This window comes from Amblyomma mixtum, chromosome 8 (genome assembly GCF_055824585.1).
Source record: "Amblyomma mixtum isolate Tamu chromosome 8, ASM5582458v1, whole genome shotgun sequence".
Taxonomy (NCBI): Eukaryota; Metazoa; Arthropoda; class Arachnida; order Ixodida; family Ixodidae; genus Amblyomma; species Amblyomma mixtum.
This window is the reverse complement of record NC_143019.1, coordinates 28,474,633-28,501,950: the sequence shown is the minus strand read 5'-3', so window position 1 is coordinate 28,501,950 and position 27,318 is coordinate 28,474,633. Positions and strand designations below refer to the sequence as shown.

The following is a 27,318-nucleotide window of genomic DNA, read 5'->3' as shown; positions in this document are numbered from 1 at the left end:
TCCAGTATGCTACCTGTTGCGACGCAAGGTAGCAGTATCCCACCGCTGCCACCAGTTGTTACGGCTCGAGGTAGTGTGTCCGGTTTCTGTAACTCAAGGTGGCTCGTCCGGGATGAGGAACAGTCTGAAGCTTCGAAGTTGGAGATTACAAAAACAAGCAGATTTAATGGCAAGAAACTAAGACACTTATTTACAAAAATTTACAAAAAAAGAACAAGGAATCAGAATTTAAGAGTTCATGACGTCGAATGACTAGATGAGCCTTTCACCCAGGGCCCAGAGCCAATGGATGAACCTATTACCCAAGGTTCAGAGCCACACTGGATGAACCTATTACCGAAGGTCCAGAGCGTTCGTGCTCACTTTGGTCGCAGGTTATATAGCCCAAGGCTCCGCCCTTTCACCAGGCGACAATTCATCGCGACTCAAAAGATCGGTACTAGCACAGCCATCGAAGACCTGTTGAGCCCTTTCACTAGGCGGCAATCTCAAGATGGGTCGTAACATACCCTACACGTGGGAAGGGGAGAGGGGTGAGAGATAGAAAGTGGACAGGATGGTAGATCACTTTTTTACGTGTTCGGTGTGCGTAACTAACAAGGTACACATGGCATACTCTGAAAGTTCACAACCTTCAACTCAATCCTGAGTCTTTCAAGAATATTAAGAGCGCCCTCACATCTGACCTTTGCGATGAACGTTGTGTCAAAGGACCTAGAATCGTGGCCTCTGTATGGGACGAGGATCTAAGCAGTGGAGCTTGCATCCAGCCGGACACGTTCTCGCTCAAGCAGAGGGCAGCCACAAAGTAGGTGCTCGCTTGTCTTATCGCACACGCAATTCCTACGTGCCGGAGAGTCTGCCATTGCGACTAAGTGGGAGTTGGTATTTGTAAACGCGACTCCCAACCACTGGTGACTCAAGAGCGTAGCAGCGCAGCGGGAGAGGTCGGACGGTGGACTGACTGAAAGTGAAGGGTCGAGGTGGTGTAAACGGCATGTCTAGTTTCCAGAGGTAGACCACGACGCTAAAGTCTCGTTTCGCCCAATCATTAGCAGATTTCTTGCTGTTTCGACTCTTCTCAGTGGTATCCGGACAATGTTGGCACTGCGGTGGGCCGATCGAGCTGCAGTATCAGCTTCGACGTTTCCAACAGTGCCACTGTGTCCTTGTAGACACTGGAAGACGATGTAGTAACCCTCTACCACTGCCTGGTGTTGTAGATGTCTTATCTCCGCTAAGAGTCGATCGTGGTCGCCATGGATTAAAGCAGAATTGAGACATTGTAGGGCAGCTAAGCTAGAGTTTGCACTAACAGTACGGAACCCTCACCAATTTCATATCTCTCTTTAACATTAGGAAAAGTGCAAAATCATTCTCTGCGCTTCAATTTTTCCTTATGCTTAGATTATGCGAATGTGTCCGCCCTAAAAGCTCCCTAACATACCTAGCCCCATAACGCGGGGAAAATTTCTCCATTTTGTCTCGTAAGTTTTATCACTAGCATATATGAACGTCAGTTGTTGCACCAGCTTGTCGTTTATCTAGCCGTATAAGCCATCAAAAGGGCTTTTACGCTCCGCCATTAGAATCACCGCTTTCCTTTCATCAATCTGTGTCATCTAGAAGCTGGAATAATGTTCCGCTGGACTCCGTTCACCATGGGATTCATTTTGCAGACCCCGTTCATTTCAGCGACACTATAATGCCATAATTCTGAACTGTCATACGCAAGGCCCATGCCGGAGGTTTTGAGCGGAAAAATATAGAAATAAAAACGAGTTTACAACCTACAGTACTGCAAAAATGAAATATTTGCAGGGAAACAGCTCGTAGATGGCGCGAAAAAAAATCAATGATAAAGCCGACATTTTGCTTCCCGAGGACAGAAAGGATAAATATATTCTCCGTGATTAAGCCCATCATTGGCTTCTGAGATGGACACCGAGAAAAGAGGGAATAGGATGACCGGTGGTTATATCCACCTTTGGCTTCCCAGGAGGACAGAGAGTCTGTTTTGAAACACCCTTTATATCAGGCGTTTAAAGGACCCTGGGCGAAGGTGGCGCGTTCGCTTTGCAAGTTTAGGTCCCGGGAGGCGAGTCAGATGGGCCATGGTGGAGGGGTGTGGCAGGATAGGCAGTGAGCTGGAAGACCAAGTGACACTGTGTAAGGTAGTGTTCTATATCTGCATATGTGTGTGGACAGTTTGGGCACTGAGGTGTGGAAGTGTACCGGTACAAATAAATTTTGGCTGCTGTATGAAGGAGGTTAATCTGTATGCAGTGAAGAACGCGAGCTTCACGGATCGATTAGGCTGGGTGTGGTGCTATAGTAACTCAACGAAGTCCAAATTTTGCTGCCTGTAGTATTCGTGGACAGTGAATTCTGTAACCCCTGACTGCTTGCACCGTCGGTGGGTTCGCCCATGGTATCCCCGGAGCCCGGTGTATAGTATCGCAGGCAAGCTGGTGATCCAGCTCATTGTCGGAATTGTCCATGTGACCAGGCATGCACCGAAGGGTCACCGGTCGTGGGCTCAATGCTGTGAGTGCGGCATCCAAGCCCGGCCGGGTAGGGAAGTGGAGAGCTCTTTCGTGGAAGGCACGCAGAGCGACCTGCGAGTCTGTATAGACTACGTATGTGGGTGCGGGGGGTAGTGTGGTGAAGTGCGTGATACGTCGGCGATCCCGTGTAATTTGTAGGGCGAGAGTGGATGTTGGGGATGTGCATGAGCCGGTTATGTAAGTGCTGATTGCAGAGAGGGAGGAGTGGAGGAAGATTGCGGCTGTGCAGGCTGTGGTTGCCGTAGAGACAAAGCATAAAAAGCTTATCTGTCATCGAGCCCCCCCTTTGGCTTCCGAGGAGGACACCGAGCAAAGAGGGAATATGATGAGTGGTGAATAAGCGCACCTTAGGTTTCCAAGGAGAGCAGCATGAGAGAGGGTGGAGGGCGAGCGGTAGGATGATCAGTTATCAAGCGCGCCTTTTGTCCCGGGGACACAACGGATAAAAATATTCTCAGTGGTCAAGCTCATCATTGGCTTCCGAGGAGGACACCGAGCGAAGAAGGAATACAATGACCGGTTATTAAGTCGACCTTTGGCTTCCCAGGAGGACAATGAGACTGAGGGGAATAGCAAGGGGTAAGATGATCATCAGTCATAAGGCCCACCTTTTGCTTCCCAGAGAGACAAAGAACAAAAAATACAATCGGTGATCAAGCCCACCATTGGCTTCCGAGAAGGACACCGAGAAAAGAGGGAATAGGATGACCGGTGATTAAATGCACCTTTGGCTTCCAAGAAGGACAGTGAGAGAGAGGGCGGAGGGTGAGCGGTAATATATGGTCAATTATCAAGCCCACCTTTTGCGTCCCGATAAACAAAAGATAAAAATATTCTGGGTGATTAAGCACACCATTGCCTTCCAAGGAGGACACCGAGAAAAGAGGGAATACGATGACCGGTGATTGAGCCTACCTTTGGCTTTCCAGGAGAACAGTGAGAGAGAGGGTGGAGGGCTAGTGGTACGATCGTCAATTTTCAAGCCTACCTTTTGCTTCTCGCGGAATCAAAGGATAAAAATATTCTTAATGGTCAAGCCCATCATTGGCTTCCGAGGAGGACACCGAGCAAAGAAGGAATACAATGACCGGTGATTAAATGCGTCGTTGGCTTCCAAGGAGGACAGTGAGAGAGAGGTGGAGGGCTAGCGGGTAGGATGGCCGATTATTAATCCCACTTTTTGTCCCGGTGACACAAAGGATAAAAATATTCTCCATGATCAAGGCCATCCTTGGCTTCCCAGGTGAACACAGAGCAAAGAAGGAATACAGTGACCGGTGAATAAGTCCACCTTTGGTTTCCCAGGAGATCTGGCAGTCGAAATTGCACACTGTTCAAACAGCCCTAACCACGGTATGTGCTTGGCATGGCTCCGACGTCTGAGGGAGGATAGCAAGGGTTAAGATGATCAGTCATCAAGCCCGCCTTTTGCTTCCCAGAGGGACAAAGAACAAAAAAAAAATATTAGGTGATCAAGCCCACCATTGGCTTACGAGAAGGACACGGAGAAAAGAGGGAATATGATGACCTGTTATTACACGGAGGTTATGAAGCAAGACAAAGCGGTAGTGGAAGGGCGTTGTGTGGCACCGTGGGCATGCGGAAGCGCAGTCTTGTCTCCTACATTGCTTACTGCTTGTTCCAGCGCTGGCGCTGTAAGGGCGACTAGTAATCGCACTGCCTCTCCACTTCCGTTGTCCCGTCCAAGCTCTTGAAGTTGGCATTCATGGCTTGTATTTCCCTCGTTCCTGGGGTGAACTGTGCACCTAAAGAAGCTTTAAATGCAGCAGTTAACCCCTAAAATATAACATTAATTCAGAGCCTACAAAATCCTTCATTGCCTTATGGGTTAAGTCCAACTTTGGGTTTCCAGGAGGACAGCGAGAGTAAGGGAGGAGGGCGAGCGGTAGGATGATCAATTATCAAGCCCACCTTTTGTCCGGGTGACACAAAGGATAAAAATATTCTCCATGATCAAGGCGATCATTTGCTTCCGAGAGGACACCGAGAAAAGAAGGAATACAATGACCTGTGGTTAAGTCCACCTTTGGCTTCCATGGAGATCTGCCAGTCGAAATTGCACACTGTTCAAAGAGCCCTAGCCACGGTATGTGCTTGGCATGGCTCCAACGTCTGAGGGAGGATAGCAAGGGTTAAGATGATCAGTCATCAAGCCCGCCTTTTGCTTCCCAGAGGGACAAAGAACAAAAAAATAGATGATCAAGCCCACCATTGGCTTGCGAGAAGGACACGGAGAAAAGAGAGAATATGATGACCCGTTATTACACGGAGGTTATGAAGCAAGACGAAGCGGTAGTGGAACGGCGTTGTGTGGCACCGTGGGCATGCGGAAGCGCAGTCTTGTCTCCTACATTGCTTACTACATGTTCCAGCGCTCGCGCTGTAAGGGTGACTAGTAATCGCACTGCCTCACCACTTGTTGTCCCGTCCAAGCTCTTGAAGTTGTCATTCATGGCTGTTATTTCCCTCGTTGTCCTGGGGTGAACTGTGTACATAAGCAGAAAGAAGCTTTAAATGCAGCAGTTAACCCCTAAAATATAACATTAATTCAGAGCCTACAAAATCCTTCATTGCCTTATGGGTTAAGTCCAACTTTGGGTTTCCAGGAGGACAGCGAGAGTAAGGGAGGAGGGCGAGCGGTAGGATGATCAATTATCAAGCCCACCTTTTGTCCGGGTGACACAAAGGATAAAAATATTCTCCATGATCAAGGCGATCATTTGCTTCCGAGAGGACACCGAGAAAAGAAGGAATACAATGACCTGTGGTTAAGTCCACCTTTGGCTTCCATGGAGATCTGCCAGTCGAAATTGCACACTGTTCAAAGAGCCCTAGCCACGGTATGTGCTTGGCATGGCTCCAACGTCTGAGGGAGGATAGCAAGGGGTAAGATGATCAGTCGTCAAGCCCGCCTTTTGCTTCCCAGAGAGACAAAAACAAAATAAAGCCCTTATCCAGTGCCACATGGCGACAATTACAGAAAGGCTGCTTTATTGCACCCTACTATCTCTAGTGCTTTAAGCACACCTTTTCTCCTGATTGTAACACCTGGGGCGTTCTCAGATCCACACTTTTCCATTGCCTTCGGGAATGTCATTCCCCATAGGTAGTACCCCCCATCCCCAATCCCACTCATTCTTCCTAAGAGGCTCCTTTACGGACCACTCAGACCGCCGGCCAGAAATGGCTGGTGATCGGCAAGTGTGAACAAAAAATCTCTGCCTCTCCCGTAACCGAGAGTAGAGTAAGCATGAAATGTTTACGGGCCTAATGTCATCTCGGTGGACACCCGAACCGCACCGTACAGGAAGGGAGGAACGCCACCACCCGTTCAGCGCGATGCCTTGCCATTTGAACGCAAGGTTTTTTGAGGAAAGGAAATGGCGCGGTAATTCTCTGACATCTCGGTGGACACCCGAACCGCACCGTAAAGCAAGGGAGGAACGCCACCACCCGTTCGGCGCGATGCCTTGCCCTTTGAACGCAGCGCTTCTCCCCCGGGCCCCTGTGCACCTGCGCAGCTTTGCTTCGATGCGCGAAGCCCCTAAGAGATCACGTACGACAACGAAGTGTACGTGGCATTTATGTGCTTTTTGCAGGCGTTATTAGAAATCGGAAATTATAATTCCGTGCATTATCAAACGCACAGCGCGACTGATATCTTGATAAACATTGAGAAGGCACTGGCAGCAGTTATTTTTTGTGACTCGTTTGGAGACCAACCGTTGCTTGCATGCCGGTCGCGTAGGAGGGCTTAGAGAGTCTCGTTAAATCTCGTTAAGTCTCGTACGGTGCCCGGATGTTCTCGTTTCAGAGCCCGGATGACTGGAATTCAGTGCCCGGATGACTCGATTTCAGTGCCCGGATGACTCGATTTCAGTACCCGGATGACTCGATTTCAGTGCCCGGATGACTCCATTTCAGTGCCCGGATGACTCGATTTCAGTGCCCGGATGACTCGATTTCAGTGCCCGGATGACTCGATTTCAGTGCCCGGATGAGTGGATTTCAGTGCCCGGATGAGTGGATTTCAGTGCCCGGATGATGGCTCTCGGTCTCGGCGTGACGTCACCACACTGCCGACAACGGGGGCTAAAAGCATTTCATGCTTAAAAATATTAGGTGATCAAGCCCACCATTGGCTTGCGAGAAGGACACGGAGAAAAGAGGGAATATGATGACCCGTTATTACACGGATGTTATGAAGCAAGACGAAGCGGTAGTGGAAGGGCGTTATATGGCACCGTGGGCATGCGGAAGCGCAGTCTTGTCTCCTATATTACTTACATCATGTTCCAGCGCTGGCGCTGTAAGGGCGACTAGTAATCGCACTGCCTCTCCACTTTCGTTGTCCCGTCCAAGCTCTTGAGGTTGGCATTCATGGCTTGTATTTCCCTCGTTGTCCTGGGGTGAACTGTGCACATAAAGAAGCTTTAAATGCAGCAGTTAACCCCTAAAACATAACCATAATTCACAGCCTACAAAACCCTTCATTGCCTTATAGGTTAAGTCCAACTTTCGGTTTCCAGGAGGACAGCGAGAGTAAGGGAGGAGGGCGAGCGGTAGGATGATCAATTATCAAGCCCACCTTTTGTCCGGGTGACACAAAGGATAAAAATATTCTCCATGATCAAGGCGATCATTTGCTTCCGAGAGGACACCGAGAAAAGAAGGAATACAATGACCTGTGGTTAAGTCCACCTTTGGCTTCCATGGAGATCTGCCAGTCGAAATTGCACACTGTTCAAAGAGCCCTAGCCACGGTATGTGCTTGGCATGGCTCCAACGTCTGAGGGAGGATAGCAAGGGGTAAGATGATCAGTCGTCAAGCCCGCCTTTTGCTTCCCAGAGAGACAAAAACAAAAAAATATTAGGTGATCAAGCCCACCATTGGCTTGCGAGAAGGACACGGAGAAAAGAGGGAATATGATGACCCGTTATTACACGGAGGTTATGAAGCAAGACAAAGCGGTAGTGGAAGGGCGTTGTGTGGCACCGTGGGCATGCGGAAGCGCAGTCTTGTCTCCTACATTGCTTACTGCGTGTTCCAGCGCTGGCGCTGTAAGGGCGACTAGTAATCGCACTGCCTCTCCACTTTCGTTGTCCCGTCCAAGCTCTTGAAGTTGGCATTCATGGCTTGTATTTCCCTCGTTGTCCTGGGGTGAACTGTGCACCTAAAGAAGCTTTAAATGCAGCAGTTAACCCCTAAAACATAACCTTAATTCAGAACCTACAAAATCCTTCATTGCCTTATGGGTTAAGTCCAACTTTGGGTTTCCAGGAGGACAGCGAGAGTAAGGGAGGAGGGCGAGCGGTAGGATGATCAATTATCAAGCCCACCTTTTGTCCGGGTGACACAAAGGATAAAATATTCTCATGATCAAAGCGATCATTTGCTTCCGAGAGGACACCGAGAAAAGAAGGAATACAATGACCTGTGGTTAAGTCCACCTTTGGCTTCCATGGAGATCTGCCAGTCGAAATTGCACACTGTTCAAAGAGCCCTAGCCACGGTATGTGCTTGGCATGGCTCCAACGTCTGAGGGAGGATAGCAAGGGTAAAGATGATCAGTCATCAAGCCCGCCTTTTGCTTCCCAGAGGGACAAAGAACAAAAAATAGATGATCAAGCCCACCATTGGCTTGCGAGAAGGACACGGAGAAAAGAGAGAATATGATGACCCGTTATTACACGGAGGTTATGAAGCAAGACGAAGCGGTAGTGGAACGGCGTTGTGTGGCACCGTGGGCATGCGTAAGCGCAGTCTTGTCTCCTACATTGCTTACTACATGTTCCAGCGCTCGCGCTGTAAGGGTGACTAGTAATCGCACTGCCTCACCACTTGTTGTCCCGTCCAAGCTCTTGAAGTTGTCATTCATGGCTGTTATTTCCCTCGTTGTCCTGGGGTGAACTGTGTACATAAGCAGAAAGAAGCTTTAAATGCAGCAGTTAACCCCTAAAACATAACCTTAATTCAGAGCCTACAAAATACTTCATTGCCTTATGGGTTAAGTCCAACTTTGGGTTTCCAGGAGGACAGCGAGAGTAAGGGAGGAGGGCGAGCGGTAGGATGATCAATTATCAAGCCCACCTTTTGTCCGGGTGACACAAAGGATAAAAATATTCTCCATGATCAAGGCGATCATTTGCTTCCGAGAGGACACCGAGAAAAGACGGAATACAATGACCTGTGGTCAAGTCCACCTTTGGCTTCCCTGAAGATCTGCCAGTCGAAATTGCACACTGTTCAAAGAGCCCTAACCACGGTATGTGCTTGGCATGGCTCCAACCTCTGAGGGAGGATAGCAAGGGTTAAGATGATCAGTCATCAAGCCCGCCTTTTGCTTCCCAGAGGGACAAAGAACAAAAAAATATTAGATGATCAAGCCCACCATTGGCTTGCGAGAAGGACACGGAGAAAAGAGGGAATATGATGACCCGTTATTACACGGATGTTATGAAGCAAGACGAAGCGGTAGTGGAAGGGCGTTATATGGCACCGTGGGCATGCGGAAGCGCTGTCTTGTCTCCTATATTACTTACATCATGTTCCAGCGCTGGCGCTGTAAGGGCGACTAGTAATCGCACTGCCTCTCCACTTTCGTTGTCGCGTCGAAGCTCTTGAGGTTGGCATTCATGGCTTGTATTTCCCTCGTTGTCCTGGGGTGAACAGTGCACATAAAGAAACTTTAAATGCAGCAGTTAACCCCTAAAACATAACCTTAATTCAGAGCCTACAAAATCCTTCATTGCCTTATGGGTTAAGTCCACCTTGGGTTCCCAGGAGGACAGCGAGAGCAAGGCAGGAGGGCGAGCAGTAGGATGACCAGTTATCATGCCCACGTTTTGTCCCGCGGACACAAAGGGTAAGAATATTCTGCATGATCAAGGCCATCCTTGGCTCTCGAAGAGAATGCAGAGCAAAGAAGGAATACAGTGACCGGCGATTAAGTCCACCTTTGGCTTTCCAGGAGGACGGCGAGAATGAGGGGGGGGGGGCGAGCGGTAGGATGATCAATTATCACGCCCACCTTTTGCTTCCCAGCGAGACAAAGAACAAAAATAATTGGTGATCAGGCCCACCATTGGCTACCGAGAAGGACACAGAGAAAAGAGGGAATATGATGACCGGTGGTTGAGCCTACCTTTGGCTTTACAGGAGAACAGCGAGAGAGAGGGTGGAGGGCAAGCGGTACGATCGTCAAATATCAAGCCCGCCTTTTGCTTCTCGGGAAATAAAAGGATAAACATATTCTCGGTGATCAAGCCCATCTTTGGCTTCCAAGAAAAGAGGGAATACGAAGGCCGGTGATTAAGTCCACCTTTTTCTTCCCAGGATGACGTAAGGCCAAGGGTGATAGCAAAGAGTAAGGTGATCAATGCTCAAGCCCACCTTTTGCTTCCCGGAGAGAAGAACAAAAAAAAATAATCGGTGATCAAGCCCACCATTGGCTTCTGAGAAGGATACCGAGAAAAGGGGGAATATGATGACCGGTATTTAAGTGCACCTTCGGCTTCTAAAGAGAACAGGAAGAGAGGGGTGGAGGGCGAGCGGTGCGATCATGAATTATCAAGCGCACATTTTGCTTCTCGGAGAAACAACAGATAAAATATTCTCGTTGATCAAGCCCATCGTTGGCTTCCGAGAAGGGCATCGAGAAAAAAGGGAATATGATGACCGGTGATCAAGTCCACCTTTGGCTTCCGAGAACAACACCGAAAAGGGGGAATGTGATGACCAGTGATTAAGTGCACCTTTGGCTTCCAAGGAGAACAGCGAGAGAGAGGGTGGAGGGCGAGCGGTACGATCATCAATTATCAAGCCCGCCTTTTGCTTCTCGGAGAAACAACAGATAAAATATTCTCGTTGATCAAGCCCATTGGCTTCCCAGAAGGGCATCGAGAAAAGAGGGAATATGATGACCGGTGATCAAGTCCGTCTTTGGCTTCCGAGAAGGACACCGAGAAAAGGGGGAATGTGATGACCATTGACTAAGTGCACCTTTGGCTTCCAAGGAGAACAGTGAGAGAGAGGGTGGAGGGCGAGCGGTACGATCATATTATCAAGCCCGCCTTTTGCATCTCGGGGAAACAACATGTAAAATATTCTCGTTGATCAAGCCTATCGTTGGATTCCGAGAAGGGCATCGAGAAAAGAGGGAATATGATGACCGGTGATCAAGTCCATCTTTGGCTTCCGAGAAGGACACCGAGAAAAGGGGGAATGTGATGACCAGTGATTAAGTGCACCTTTGGCTTCCAAGGAGAACAGCGAGAGAGAGGGTGGAGGGTAAGCGGTACGATCATATTATCAAGCCCGCCTTTTGCATCTCGGGGAAACAAAAGATAAAATATTCTCGTTGATCAAGCCCATCGTTGGCTTCCGAGAAGGGCATCGAGAAAAGAGGGAATATGATGACCGGTGATCAAGTCCACCTTTGGCTTCCGAGAAGGACACCGAGAAAAGGGGAAATGTGATGACCAGTGATTAAGTGCACCTTTGGCTTCCAAGGAGAACAGCGAGAGAGAGGGTGTAGGGCGAGCGGTACGATCATCAATTATCAAGCCAGCCTTTTGCTTCTCGGGGAAACAACAGATCAAATATTCTCGTTAATCGAGCCCATCGTTGGCTTCCGAGAAGGGCATCGAGAAAAGAGGGAATATGATGACCGGTGATCAAGTCCACCTTTGGCTTCCGAGAAGGACACCGAGAAAAGGGGGCATGTGATGATCAGTGATTAAGTGCACCTTTGGCTTCCAAGGAGAACAGCGAGAGAGAGGGTGTAGGGCGAGCGGTACGATCATCAATTATCAAGCCAGCCTTTTGCTTCTCGGGGAAACAACAGATCAAATATTCTCGTTAATCAAGCCCATCGTTGGCTTCCGAGAAGGGCATCGAGAAAAGAGGGAATATGATGACCGGTGATCAAGTCCACCTTTGGCTTCCGAGAAGGACACCGAGAAAAGGGGGCATGTGATGATCAGTGATTAAGTGCACCTTTGGCTTCCAAGGAGAACAGCGAGAGAGAGGGTGGAGGGCGAGGGATATGATCATCAATTATCAAGCCCGCCTTTTGCTTCTCGGGGAAACAACAGATAAAATATTCTCGTTGATCAAGCCCATCGTTGGCTTCCGAGAAGGGCATCGAGAAAGAAGGGAATATGATGACCGGTGATCAAGTCCACCTTTGGCTTCCGAGAAGGACACCGAGAAAAGGGGGAATGTGATGACCAGTGATTAAGTGCACCTTTGGCTTCCAAGAACAGCGAGAGAGATAAGGTGTAGGGCGAGCGGTACGATCATCAATTATCAAGCCCGCCTTGTGCTTATCGGGGAAACAACAGATAAAATATTCTCGTTGATCAAGCCCATCGTTGGCTTCCAAGAAGGGCATCGAGAAAAGAGGGAATATGATGACCGGTGATCAAGTCCACCTTTGGCTTCCGAGAAGGACACCGAGAAAAGGGGGAATGTGATGACCAGTGATTAAGTGCACCTTTGGCTTCCAAGGAGAACAGCGTGAGAGAGGGTGTAGGGCGAGCGGTACGATCATCAATTATCAAGCCCGCCTTTTGCTTCTCGGGGAAACAACAGATAAAATATTCTCGTTGATCAAGCCCATCTTTGGCTTCCGAGAAGGGCATCGAGAAAAGAGGGAATATGATGACCGGTGATCAAGTCCACCTTTGGCTTCCGAGAAGGACACCGAGAAAAGGGGGAATGTGATGACCAGTGATTGAGTGCACCTTTGGCTTCCAAGGAGAACAGCGAGAGATAGAGTGGAGGGCGAGCGGTACGATCATCAATTATCAAGCCCGCCTTGTGCTTGTCGGGGAAACAACAGATAAAATATTCTCGTTGATCAAGCCCATCGTTGGCTTCCAAGAAGGGCATCGAGAAAAGAGGGAATATGATGACCGGTGATCAAGTCCACCTTTGGCTTCCGAGAAGGACACCGAGAAAAGGGGGAATGTGATGACCAGTTATTAGGTGCACCTTTGGCTTCCAAGGAGAACAGCGAGAGAGAGGGTGTAGGGCGAGCGGTACGATCATCAATTATCAAGCCAGCCTTTTGCTTCTCGGGGAAACAACAGATCAAATATTCTCGTTAATCAAGCCCATCGTTGGCTTCCGAGAAGGGCATCGAGAAAAGAGGCAATATGATGACCGGTGATCAAGTCCACGTTTGGCTTCCGAGAAGGACACCGAGAAAAGGGGGAATGTGATGACCAGCGATTAAGTGCACCTTTGGCTTCCATGGAGAACAGCGAGAGAGAGAGGGTGTAGGGCGAGCGGTACGATCATCAATTATCAAGCCCGCCTTGTGCTTGTCGGGGAAACAATAGATAAAATATTCTCGTTGATCAAGCCCATCGTTGGCTTCCGAGAAGGACACCGAGAAAAGGGGGAATGTGATGACCAGTGATTGAGTGCACCTTTGGCTTCCAAGGAGAACAGCGAGAGATAGAGTAGAGGGCGAGCGGTACGATCATCAACTATCAAGCTCGCCTTTTGCTTCTCGGGGACACAACAGATAAAATATTCTCGTTGATCAAGCGCATCGTTGGCTTCCGAGAAGGACACCGAGAAAAGGGGGAATGTGATGACCAGCGATTAAGTGCACCTTTGGCTTCCATGGAGAACAGCGAGAGAGAGGGTGGAGGGCGAGCGGTACGATCATCAATTATCAAGCCCGCCTTTTGCTTCTCGGGGAAACAACAGATAAAATATTCTCGTTGATCAAGCCCATCGTTGGCTTCCGAGAAGGGCATCGAGAAAAGAGGGAATATGATGACCGGTGATCAAGTCCACCTTTGGCTTCCGAGGACACCGAGAAAGGGGGGAATGTGATGACCAGTGATTAAGTGCGCCTTTGGCTTCCAAGGAGAACAGCGAGAGAGGGTGGAGGGCGAGCGATATGATCATCAATTATCAAGCCCGCCTTTTGCTTCTCTGTTAAACAACAGATAAAATATTCTCGTAGATCAAGCCCATCGTTTGCTTCCGAGAAGGGCATCGAGAAAAGAGGGAATATGATGACCGGTGATCAAGTGCACCTTTGGCTTCCGAGAAGGACACCGAGAAAAGGGGGAATGTGATGACCAGTGATTAAGTGGACCTTTGGCTTCTAAGGAGAACAGCGAGAGAGAGGGTGGAGTGCGAGCGGTAGGATCATCAGTTATCAAGCCCGCCTTTTGTTTCGTGGAAACAACAGATAAAATATTCTCGTTGATCGAGCCCATCGTTGGCTTCCGAGTAGGGCATCGAGAAAAGAGGGAATATGATGACCGGTGATCAAGTCCACCTTTGGTTTGCCAGGAGGAAAGCGAGAGTGTGGAGAGCAAGGGGTAAATTGTTAAGCACACCTTTTGCTTCCCGCGGACACAACAGATAACAATATTCTCTGTGATCAAGCCCATAATTGGCTTCTGAAAAGGACACCGATAAAAGAGGGAATACGATGAATGGTGTTCAAGTCCTGCATTGGCTCAGTTATTTCTGTGAAAGTCTTCCAGTATTTTATTCCTCATCAGGAGCTGGTGGTGCTGACTTGTGACGTTCTTCTGAGGAGTGCCGACAGCAAGGTTGTTTTTGCAGTAGCCATTGTCGAAATCGGGAGAGTGCTTACTGCGATGCATTTTTATGAGGCAATTGGTGCCGGTTCATATCATTGCTCCAAAGACTCAGTGGTTCTTCTGCGGATAGAAACAAACCTGCAGATGGCCTTCGTATTCACATTTTTGAATATTCTGTGCCGAAGTCATTTTTCTTCTCCTGTTAAAGCTGGCTGGAAAGTCCCCAAATCGCCGTCTCTGCAGGTGAAATGCAGCCTGACGTGGCGAGGTGTTAGGAGCCCTTTGGGGTCTAAAGAAAAATTATAAGGACACTTTGGCAACTAAAGTTTTGAGAGATGAAAGCTGAGGACTCTATGCCGTGACTACTTCCGGTGGATGTGACGTCACATCGTTCTCTGCGCTACGTCGATACCCAAATTATACATCTTTCAGTGATCTTAAGTGTTAATTATGCTTAACTACAGATTTTTCCATCTAATCTGAAACAAATCCGACGTTTTTGCAACCACTGTGTGACAGTTTTTACTATGGCTTGACGACTTCGGTTGGATGTGACGTCACGCCGTTCCCGGGACTACATCGACGTCCAGGCTATCTCTACGCAGTTTCGACATTTACAATTACTCTACAGTCATCAAACTTGGCTTCTAGTTTCATTTTTTCCTCCTCTATCTGAAGCAACCATTGGTTTTCTTCTATCTTTTTAGTTACCCAGTTAAACGCGTCTGACACATTTTGATAACGGACAGACGACAGTAAGAGTATTAAAGGCTTTTGCCTTAATACACCGGAAGTGTTCGACGCTACAACGAGGCCGCGCTGCATCTGGTCTGGCTGAAGAGGCCCGGTCAAGGCCAACTGAAAGCCGCGCTGTGCGCGAGACCTCCTCGCCAGCCAGTGGTGCGTATAGTGTTCTCGCGTTCGCTGTAATCACTGGGCTTCTTCGATTATCCGCCTCTGGCAGCCCGCGGGTTGCTTGCGGGCTGCCCGAGCGCGCTCGGTTTTCTCGTGTTGCTCCGCCCACTTCCGGTGGCTGCCCGAAACGCGTTCGTTTTTCTCTGGCTGGGCGGTTTCGGGCTGCCAGCCGGCGGCCAGACTCGCCAGGACGATTTTGTGCTGGCAGCGCTCGGGCAGCTAGCAGACGACAGAAAGGTGTATGGTAGCGGGAAGCTCGCGCGGCCATTTTTATAAGGACTAGAAGGACCGCGGTTCTTCATGCGATGTTTTGCGCGATGCAGGCGCTTGTTTCGACTAGGCCACGGTGCATATCGACTGTGTCGCCTGCAATGGCACCTTTTGCGGTAGTTCTCGCTGTTTATTGATATGTTTTGCGTGCGTATGCGCGATCATATTTCGATCGTTTCACCACCTCGCAAGCCCAATTGCTCGCTTCATATTACGATCGCATACTTCTGATTCACAAAATATTTCGGCTGTTAATTTCGTGCGCCCGGCAGATATTGCGATGGTGTTCGAGGCCTTTCACGAGAGCAGCCGGATTCCAGTTCCGAGTACGCGTTCAGACGCGCGCATATATGCATGTGCTGAACGTGTTTTACGAAGTGTTGGTTGAGCGCGATACGGGAGCGTATGGTCTTCATTGCGTTTGGCGCAGTGCAAAAGTGGATATGCTTTGAAAAACGCTTGACTGAAACATGTCCTTTATTAAAAGCCCTCACGAGCACATTGCTCGAGACATCTCTGCGGGCATATATGTGGCCACACAGAATTGTCGCGCCGACCAAGTGCTGATTCTGTCGTCGCCAACTGTTGTACATCTTCATGCTCGGGCCAATTCTGCCACATATACTCAAAATATCTGAGAAGTACCGCAGGCATGCACCTCCTCGCGTATGACTCATTAAAAAAAATAGATAAAAATGAGCTCTATAGAGCGCTGATCGTGATGCAAACACACGCGGAACGTGAGGCGCCGACACGCAGGGCTTTATTGTAGCGCCTTTCATTACAGTGCCAGTTCTCTGCTATAAAGCTGTATTATTACAGAAACTATACGCAGCTAAATTTATACAGTGCACCCGCTTGTTCTAGGTGGACGTTCAACAAGCTGATATGCGCTTTTGCCGAGATTATGCGTTCCTTGCCCGCAGCAAAAGCCGGCGGCCGACAGACTACAGTTGAACGAACGTATCCCGATTCCTTTCTGCTTACAGCTTACAGGAAGCAGGTTACGAGCGTAGAAATCGTAACGACCACAGCAGAGTCCACCAGGGTCGATCGTCGGCGGTCATACTTACTGCGTAGTAAGCAAACACGCAATAATCCGATAGTACGGCTTATCGTTTGATAAACAACGCACGGGAAGTTTTTCCGTCCTATGTGGTGTCGACTGAAACACGTTAGATTGCGATTGCTCTTCGCATGATTTTGAGGATTTCTTGAAGCTTACACAGTGCACCGAAGGGCACACGCTCGCGTTGTCGTTGCCGATGTATACGAGTGCGAGCTTGATCAGCTGCATGTTCTGCAGTCTGCGGCACGCAGCCCTCAATAACTGCAAGTCGTTGTTTTCGATACCAAGCAGCCTATTTCTACCGTACGCGTGCGTAGCAATGAGACGCAGAACGCGAAGCTAGAGAGAGCCTCTGCCCTCCGTGATCCGCGACTTGCTTGCCGCCGTGATTGCCGGCACTGGTTCCGGTGGCCGCCAGGCCACGTGACCATGATGCGTTTTCCTGTCAGAGACGAACTTGCGGGCCGCCAGCGGGCTGCCCTAGCGCGGTTAATCGAAGAAGCCCACTTTCATGGCACAGCCCAAGGCGCCACTTCAAATAAGAATCTAAGGCGTGCAAGTGGTCGTCCGCATCAAGCAATGTTGACTGCTCATTGAGTGTGCGTCGAACGCTTTGCGGATATCTCCAGCTGAGGTTAAACGGCAGTGATCAATAAGAGATACATCGTCGTTTCTGAAGAAACTGCTTCGGTCGGTGTTCGCTTGTTCCTAACTACACAATTGGCACTGCCTGAACTAATAAAAGATTCCGGCTTTAATGCGGAGACGCGACGCAACAGTTCGTAAGGACACGATGATCGCAGTGGACAACTGTCTCAAAAAAGATCTTTCCTTTGCCGCCGAAGCTTTTAATGTGAAAATAAAGGAAGTAACGCCGAAGCTTTTAATGTGAAAATAAAGAAAGTAACAATGATTGAATTTTCGTTTAAATTCTTCAGTATTATGTGGCGATGCCTGGTTTTTTCTTGCAGTTACAAAATAGCGTGATTGCCACAGAGACACAGAAACGAAGGTATACACGCTAGGACACAAGGTGGTCAAAGGTCATTATTTATTACTTAGCCCCATCTATGATAATCTCTCGCACACTGAGAAGTGAGCTTAAGGCGGCCAGGTAAAACGGTGGCCAACCTTTAAATGCTACTCAGAGATGGCTTATGAGCGAAACAGTTAGGGTCGACCGAGGTTCTTCGGCGCCATTTTTGTGTGAAAAAATGAGCGCCACCGATGCTGTTAACCAGCCTCTATAAAATGTGCGCTCTTTCTAAATTCTCACTGTGGAAATGTAGGGGCTGCTTTAAGCCTTTCTTCATGTAGGTTTCGTAACTTGTTCTGGCTTTCGCGAGCACATTTGCGTCGTTCTCTGGTTTCACTTGATGTCCGCGAGAGAAAATGAAAGCCATCATTGCTGCTGACACAGAATATCGCTGAAAGGGCCGAATTCCAAGGTGCTTAGCAGAAAAATTGCGTGGACACTTGGGCAACTTAAGTGTTGAGAGGCGAAAGCCGAGGACACTATGCCGTGACGACTTCGGGTGGATGTGACGTTACACCGTTCCCGTGGTTGTATCGGTACCTAAATTGTACATCTTTCGGGGATCTTTAGTGTTAATTACGCTTATATACACATTTCTCTATGTAATTTGACACAAATCTGAGGTTTTTCGACCATTCTTTGACAATTGTCACTATGCCGTGACGACTTCCGGTGGATGTGACGTCCCACCGTTCCCGTGGCTATATCGACGTCCGCGCTATTTCGACGCAGTTTCGACTTTTTCGCCTATAATTTAACTAATTAACCTACAGTCATGAAACCTTTTCTTCTAGGTTCATTTTTTCCTCCTCTATCTGAAGCAGCCATTGGTTTTCTTCTATCTTTTTTGTTCCCGAGGTTTAAACGCGTGCAACACGCTTTGTTAACGGACGACAGTATGAGCCATTGAAGGCTTTCGCCTTAATAGTGGGATTAACGGCACTGAATAGGGGGCCCTACTCGTGGTATAATCGAAGAAGAGGCAAATGAAGAAGAAATCCAACGTTCTTCGTGCACACCACTGTATCGACGACGCTCCGAGAAGCTGCGCCATCGGTAAGTTGAGGCACTCGTACGTGCAGAAACCTACTCTTTCGTCCTGTATCTTAGTTTTGACGAACTGGTTGTTTATGCGCTGAGAAGTGGTTCACTCTTTTTCTGAACGCCAGCCGCTCGCACCGACTGCCAGCCCCTTTGAAGCAGCGCACCAACCATCTAAGTCAGCCGTCCGTCCAACGCTGCTTGCACCAATGGCGCCGATTGTTACGTATGGTCTCCTATACGTCGCACTCATGGGTTCGGTGGCCTACCTGGTGCCACTCAGGATCCTGGTCGGCATGGTGTTCACTGACGCCTTCTTGACGGCTGGGGCTGCCATGTTCGAAGCGGGCATCTGCGCCTCGCTTCCGAGTTTGGCGACCATCTGTGCGAACGTAAGTCATCCTCAAACCACTCTCGTCCGTATTTGTCCCCATTCTAGGCTGGGAAGCACTGTGGTCTATTAGGAAAAAAAAGGATGTGACTCGGAGCAGTGTTTGGTATTATGGGGATTTGATTACAATAATGTTGGCGAACTTCTGCCCAGCTGTAAGGAGCTCTGAAGACCTCTTTTTCTTCAGACTTTGCGAGATAGGCCATTTCCAGAAAACACTGTTAGGCTTTCTTGTAATAAGGAATTTCCCTGTTTCTTGCAACGCCCACATAATCATTAATGTGCTTATACGTTCTTGAATTTGTTTGCCCACGTGCTCTCTCTCACTTAGTTTCGTTTTGTTTAATTTCATTATAAACTTTCTCATGCACCGTGCTCACCGCCCCCTCCTAGCAACATGAAATACGGCATTACAGAATTAGCATATATATAAATTACAAGGAAAGGAAACCGAGCTGCTTAGGGCAAATAAGCGTCTTCTTGCAAATTACAAAGTATGGCAAATCTTGAAACATCGTTCAAGCAGTGATTACTCTCAACGAGACCCTGTCATTGGAAGAGTGTGTGTGTGTGTGTGGGGGGGGGGGGGGGGGCATACAGCGCCAAAAGTAAGAAGTGAACTCTTGAGAAGTCTGTTCACCGTGGGTTGTTCTGCTTATGTTGCCAAGATGAGCAAAAGAAAACCAAGCATTCTCTGAATACGTCACAAGCACCAGCGGAGCGGAATCATTTTGTTCAGCCGGACGCAGGGTGCCGCCACCTGACATCTGGCCAGTGCCGATACTCGAACGACACGACGCTGAGTTGCTCGCTGCACAACAGGACCCTCGACGACGCCTCGGTGGTCGAGGCCTACTGCCTGACATCTTCATTTGAGACGGCGAAGAACAGGGTGAGGAGCACTGTCGGCTGTTGCAGTTTGTAGTTCCAGTGCAGCTTTGGCAACACCCTGAATGGCCAGAGCACTTGCTGGTTGTGCCTTAAATCTAGTAGCTTTAACCGACCTAAAAGTGTACCGCGAAACAGAATCGGTTATCCTTAAAACATTGATTTGATATTCATGCATCTTATATTCGTTCGCGCTGTTATTCATACACCAAGCTGCAGAGGGGACTAGGGAAAAACCATTCTATGACATCGTTGAGGACCCCCTGGTCCCCACTACACAGTGCCAGCAGAAAGTATGAGGACGGGATCAAAAATAGCTGCAGGCTTAGGATATCAAATAATTACGTCAACGTGGAGGCATGCGTTCATGCGGAAACAAAAAAAAATACGTAAGGTTGCAAAAACACACGCTCAACCACGTATGCGCACCAACAAGAAATATAATCCAACAGTATTCATCACATATTTAACAACTGTTTAAACTCAGAAAGGGTTCATTTCTCAAGTTTCACGCCTACTCTACTGTATAGCCATTTAGAAACTTTGGTAAAGTATTTTGGAGCGTTTGTCTACCGCAGTTGCCATGAATTTTAAGATTTTCAAGTGTATGTTTGCAGGTGCGCGTCCGCGAGTGCTGTCAGCTGTCGTGCAAGTTTGCAGCCGACGCGATCCTTGCTGTGGTGTGGCTCATCCTGTTGGTCCTGATGTTAGCCGAAGTCTTGTCCCCGACACCGCAGCTCCCGGAGGTGATGCAAGAGGCCCTGCAATTGGGGCCGCCGCGGCCTCCCTTCGACCGGCGCAGAGGATGACTGGGCGATCGCAGGTGACTTCGGTGTAGCAGAGCTTGTTGCTCGCCTAGCTGGCCTATGAGCGTGCCTTGTGGGCTATGTGGCCTTGTTGAAAGAAAGTGGACAGAAGGAACATGATAAAAAGGAGGGGACCAAGGCTCTGTCGAACGGACAGCTGCTGCTCATCACTCCTAATTTTAGGCACACGCAGCATAGGGACACTCAAAAAGAGAATACGAAACAGTCGCCGCTCTAGGTCAGTGGGTACGTGACACGCGAAGTCGTGGCAATGGATCCAACTGTGGCACACTGTCTTATGCTTTCTGTACAAAATATCTTCCATGTTAATCACTACACGAAGCTAGTTCCACTTTTTTTTTTATCAAGGGGAAGCTTAAAACAAGACAAACATTCTGGTTTGCTTTTCGTGGTTTCGATGAGTATTGGCTGCTTTTGCATTCTTAGGTTGCCATTGCAAGCAGAGGCAGTGAACTCTCTACCATGACAAACAAAGTATTATGCAGCAGAGAAATGTTCGCATTGTGGAAATGCGTGTACAAGAAGTGTATGCAGAAACTGCACTATCGCGTCATAACCTTAAGGCGGAGCTTAAAGTATCTCCTGCAATGTTTATTGGGGCAACTTATGTGCTCTAAAATTGGAGACCTTCAGGCTGAAGTAAAAAACTGGCTTCTTTATTCCCTCCAGCGACTTTTTAGGTGTTCTGTAGAACCAGTGGAGTGAACTCTCTTATTTAATCCTGCTTAGTCATCTGAACACAGCCTGTGCGCTAAGAGAAGTTGGAGGACGCTGTTATTCTTCCCTCATACGGTACATGCTGCTGCGGCTGCTTGTGGACCTGGTTCACTGAAAAGTGCCGTCATTTGTTGATTTTGCGATTAATATGGTGCTTTTTTTAATGAGCGAAACAAATTCTTTACATTCGCGGACGTACTCAATAAATGCCAACTAGCGAAGGGAAGAGGAAGCGAAACGGAGAGAGGGATAGGGCAAGAGGGGTGAGATGGAAAGAGGAGGGATAGCAGGAGGAAATTGGAGATAGGGCAGATCGGTTGAAGGTGACTTGTAGCTAAAGGGAAACCGCGCCAAGAAAAATCGAGGGGTGGGGATAGTGGCGAGAAAGTACGGCGTGGCACACTGCGATTGCTGGGTTTCATCGGACAAGTGCAGAGGGTGTAAGGCGTGCGCACGCTTATTGGCGGACGTCCCCGTCACACCCCCGTCAGAGGAGAACAGTAATGCTAGCGCATTCATTGCCACATGAATCGCATTGACCACCTGGGACTACTTGTTCTTGGTTTTTGTTCTGGCTGCACTTTTTTTTCTTCTGTCAGCTATGTGCTATTATCGATGCTTTGCTCAATACACGAGGAAACGCCGCGTGTGTCCCTGACTCAGCAATAAATGACGGGCGAGATTTGATTAACATTTTCCCATCTTCATGCTGAAAGGTTTTCGTGTTGCGCTCATTTCCTTCGTCAAAATATGTTGATCCAAGATGGAGTTACTACGCCAGCTAAAATGAAGACCACAGATGTCTGGCGCTGCCCGCACTCCCCTTTATAAGACATCAGCACTCACATGCGAGTCGCGCTCCCTTCGGGTCGAAGACTTGCAACACAGAATGTAGTATCGAAACTAGCATCAATAAAGCGTGAGCACCAACCGAAGCACCGAAGCATGAGCCCCCTGGCTCGAGACAACACTCGTATGGGTGAGAGGCTGACTCACGCGTTTTCATCTGTGTTAGCGTTATGACGTAACGGTCGGCAGGATTGGCATCTGTGTTATATCACTTCTTGCTCATCAGGATGCCTTGGCCACGGTAGTGCTCTGAAGTGTCTGTTCTACACCGTTTACATGCTTGAACTTGTGAAACACATCTTATCTGCCCATTTCGCCTTAGAATTGGTGTAAAAGTGGACAACTTATTTGGGTACTTATTTGGGTGGGCCTGTTTTTTTACTCTTGTGCTTGCAGGATATCGATGTGACAGCGATTCTACAGTGTAATATTGTCCTTTCTTTTTGCGACGCAGGTTGGTTTCCGGTCCGACCTAGTACGCCCGCACTCCCGGTCGGCACTCCATTATCGCCTGCGGGCTCGCTTACAGCAACCGCGAACGAAATGATCGATTTTTTCAAATAAAACCTGTATTGCTGTCCTTCTTTTAGTGTTCTTTGTAATTAATGTGGGAAACGTATTTTTGGGATTAAACTAACGGTTATGCATGAAGGGACCTTTTGTGTCAAACACTGGGACACAAGAATGATGGGGTGTCGCATCCAGCTTTCTAAAACGCGTATGGCCCTCATGGCCTAGATTACAAATCAGTTAGGGGAAATTTAACATGTGGTAAAATAAAAAATAACCTAAAAAGAAAATAAGCGAAGAAAGAAGGCATTTAAAATAATTGAAATAGTTTTCTAAAAGCCATATATCCTTTATGGCCGTTAAACCATTAAAGGGACACCTTCACCTTGTATATCTGGCCCTGTATCATGTGGTCAAGTTTGCCTCCTGAATCTCTGTAATTAGTAGTAGTGAAAAAAAATTTCCAAATAACCGTTAACGCTGTTTCGCCATACCCTTAGGTGGAGCTCGTGTCGTCCTAATTTATATCGCTCGCTCTGCATCGAGCCTTATGTTTGAAGCCTGAGTTTCATTACTACTGCACAAAGCGTCACTGCTCCAAGTTATCTGACCGGCTCATGAAACGTTTCAATGAACAAGCCGTGCTGTCATGGACACCACGAGTTAACGCCTGCTATCAGCAGCTGCTACCAAGCATTATTAACTCAGTGGAGATTGTCTGACCTCAAATTTTTTGGGAAATTGCTTTGACACACTGCACGAACAAGTTGATTGTAATAGCTTACTCTTCCTTTAATTTAGCAGTGTTACTTTCATCACTATCATATTTGATTCAGCAGTTTTATGACAGTAAACGCGAGGTACGGTGAATCGCGAGCACTACCGAAGCGCAACGCGGCCATAGCGATTTCCTCTAGTGCTCTGAGCATCTAGATTTTAGGCTGGCAACTGTGGTATTTGGCCAAGCAGGCAATTTCATGTCGATCTGCTGGAACATTGGCTCAACGTAGTAGATGTCGAGTAGGGCTCTAACGCACAAATGCGTGTTTTACGCATTCCGGCATGTGTTTAATAAAACTGGAGCTACCAGCATGCTGGTCGTTCCTTCCTTCGTTTGTACGCCTTAAAGTTTCTAAAAATTTAAAAGGACTAATACTGGTGCTACTGTCTACGCGAATATCTCACTGCACCGCAGAAATGCCGGGAATTTGGCAATATTGGCAATTTAAGGAGATGAAGCCCAGATTTTAATGCTGAAACGCTAGTGCAGTAAGGTTCATCATCATCGTCACCCTGACTACACCGACTGCAGCTGGGACAAAGGCTTTTTCCCTATCTTTTCAATTAACCTTATCCTGAGCCAGCTGCGGCCACCTTATCCACGCAAACTTCGTAATCATCTGCTCACCTAACTTTCTGTTTGACCCCTGCTACACTTGCCTTCTCTTTGAATCCACTCCGTTACCCTTAACGACCATCGGTTATCTTGCCTTCGCATTACATGCCCCTGCCCAAACCCGATTCATGGTCTTTATTTCGACTAGGATGCCATTAACACTCGTTTTTCCCTGACCCACTCTTCTCTCTTCCTGTGTCTTAACGTTACACCTTTTATTGTAAACTCTTAAGAAATGAAATAAAATAAACAAAAATGGGAGAGGAAGCCCGCACCCAACCAGAGGTTATCGCAGGTGATACAGTTAAACATAAAAGAAAAAGGGCCAACACCCAAGAGAAAATTTAAGAAAAACCAATTACAAGAGAGAAAAAAAAGAGAGGCACAAATGATGGACGGGGAAAAGTGATTTTTAAGGCAAGGCGCCCCTGAAGGATTAAGAAGGACGAAATGAACATGAAACAGGGATGGGTCCAGCGTGCCCATATTTTTCAGACAGGGTCGCGGGCGGCCAGGAGGAGGGAAGGTGCGGGGATCTGTAGGAAGGAAGAATAGGCAGGAAAAGAAAGCAAGGAGAAAAAAAAACGAACAAACAGGAGATACTGGGCTTAGGAAAGCAGAAGGGGTACATAAAAAAGAAGAAATAGAAAAGAGGATCAAGTAAAGGACAAAAAGGCAGGTAAAAAACAACAACAAAGAAATAGAACGAGCGAAATTAAAAAAAACAAAACATGAAAAATATAACAGCTAGAAGAAAGAAAAGGAATGACAAAAAAGAATAAAAATAAACATAAAAAAAACGAAAAGCAAACAAAACAATCACTGCTTGTGCACGCAAAGCCAGCAAATATCAAGGTCCACATGCCATCCACATGCCCGTGAGGCAGGGCCACGGCCCACCAGTATTGGCCATATGGTGCCCCCGACCACATGAGACATGGGGAGGCGCAGAAATGGCAGGGAGGTCTACGAGCCATCCGGGCGGGAATAAAGACGAGAGACAGGTGAAAGAAGGGAAGAAACGCGAACAGCAACGCGAATAAGCAACGCACGAGACCGAGGGGAACCTAGTAAAGAGGGGAAGTCATGAGGGGAAAGTGAGGGGAAGTCTGTGGTGAGAGGGCAGGCACGCAGGGAGAACATCCCCCACAGCTGCCCCGCATGGACAAGAAGGCGAAGGAAGGAGGGCAAAACGATGGAAGTACGAGGGAAAACGACCGTGGCCAGTTAGGAGAGGGACAAGAGATCGGGGTAGAGGGAAAGAGCGGGAGACGGACACCTATCAGTTTCCTTTCCATAGCTCGCAGCGTTCCCAATTTAAGCTGGACCCTTTTCGTTAATCTCTATAATAAAAATTGGGGGCTTATCAAGGTTAAGTCCAGTGGATGCGAGGCATGTTAAGCAGCTGCCTCAGTGTGGATGGGGCTAAGTAACGGAGACGTGGTTTTAGGTTAATCGTCGTACTTTATTCTTTGCAGCCCGACAAAAAGAGTCCGTAAATGCATGACTCTTGGTTTGCACGTCACTTATTCTGTATTGTCTTTGAGCATTTCTACACAACACCAAGTCTAAACTGTTTCCCCACTGATTCGTTTTGCATTCCTATTATTAACGTCCTTAGCGTTTGGAGGCATCTTGACCGCATACACGCTGGCGCAAAGACGCTGGCGCGGTTGCGGGCACAGAGACTGACGCGACGGCGGGCGCGCGCCGCTTCATCCCTGGCGGGACGTCACATATCACGTGATGCAGCGATGATGGCGCCGCCGCCGCGTCGCGCGCGACTGCGCTACAGTGAACTAGAATATTCTAGTTCACTGTAACGGCGCGAACCGAAGCATGGAGGCCTCCGCCGGGCGACGTCCGACGGCGCGTTATGAGGCCCCATCTGCAGCCGGTGCGTGACGTCACATCATGTAATCTCACTTCAAGGTCAATGGTGGCCACCGCCGGGCGTCGCGCGAAAGCCCGAAACCTACGTTAATATGCTTCGCATAATATTTGTCCAAGCAAATCATTCTGGTGGCGTGATTCTGCACTGATTTGAGCGTGGTGATAAGGTTAGCACAGTAGGGAGCATACGCAACATGCCAACTCAAGTTTAGAGCGTGTAAATATTAGGTAAGCAAGAAACGTTCGAAAGTAAAAACCCTGGAAATTGATTTGCTGAATTTCGTCATGTAGTGAATTTGATGCGACCTGAATAAATCCTCAGTAGATGCCGAGGTACTTTTAGTTTGAGTGAACTGACGTAGTATGGCTAACTGTATGAAAAGTATTCTGGTAGTTGGAAAAAAGGAGGGAAGTTTTAGTAGTGTTAAGCGACTTGAGTGAATTGCTATACCACTCTTGGACGCATGCAAGATCTTGAAGGAACGTCACTGCAGACGGATTATTTGTTAGGTGGTAGGTAACACAGGCATCAGCAATTAGACGTTAAACATGATGGTGAACGGTAATTTATTTAACTTGGTAAGGAATAGAACAGGGCCTAAAGCCCGCAGCGGTGGCTCAGTGGTTATGGCGCTCGGCTGCTGACCCGGAAGACGCGGGTTCGATCCCGGCCGCGGCGGCCGAATTTCGATGAAGGCAAAATTCTAGAGGCCCGTCTGCTGTGCGATGTCAGTGCACGTTAAAGAACCCAAGGTGGTCGAAATTTCCGGAGCCCTTCACTACGGCGTTTCTCATAGCCTGAGTTGCTTCGGGACGTTAAACTATTTTATATAAGACAAAACGTCCCGAAGCGACGCGCGGGCTACTAGGCATACCGAAGTGGAGCACTACAGACTAACTGGAGCTTCTGTGATTCGGGAAACGACATCGCACAGAACATGAGCGCGAGCGCAGTCTTTATTTTTTATTCGTAACAACGGCCGGAAATTTTTTCCTCGGGTTTTGTTCGGCATTTATCGCAACTGCCCGCTTGTTTGAAGTTAAGATTCCGCACTGAATGCGGCGGTCTGGAGAAATCAAGCGGGCATAGCAGCTTGCCGTTCCGTTACGCGGCAGCAATGAGCGGCAGGTGTTGTTCGCACCAATCATATCAGCCCCGCATACTACGCTCGACCCTGCTACGGTGCATCGGCGCATGCCATAAACCTTGCCCTAATTCCGGTCTGGTTCCCTTCGCCGCTGCGCCGTATGGTCGACGCTTCCTGGATATTATTAATGCGAGTGATTATTATATGGCTATATCGCGACAGCAAAACGTGTCCGAAAATTCTCCCCCCACGATTATGTCGTT

General features: G+C 48.3%; 1 protein-coding gene across 3 annotated transcripts in view; it reads left to right on the top strand.

The window, feature by feature from the left end:
- The window catches only part of LOC149331832 (uncharacterized), a 105,379-nt gene extending 82,627 nt beyond the window's left edge, over nucleotides 1–22,752 (top strand). For 2 of the 3 annotated variants that reach the window (XM_089556885.1, XM_089556886.1), the window contains exons 3-5: nucleotides 19,556–19,779; nucleotides 20,393–20,598; nucleotides 22,623–22,752. In XM_089556885.1, the coding sequence (XP_089413011.1) occupies nucleotides 19,556–19,779; nucleotides 20,393–20,584 (416 nt within the window). In that variant the 3' untranslated portion in view covers nucleotides 20,585–20,598; nucleotides 22,623–22,752. Of the gene's footprint in view, nucleotides 1–13,484; nucleotides 18,512–18,624; nucleotides 18,889–19,555; nucleotides 19,780–20,392; nucleotides 20,599–22,622 lie in introns of those variants that run through there. The other variant, XM_089556887.1, reaches the window with a different exon arrangement.
- The last annotated feature ends 4,566 nt before the right edge of the window (nucleotides 22,753–27,318 follow it).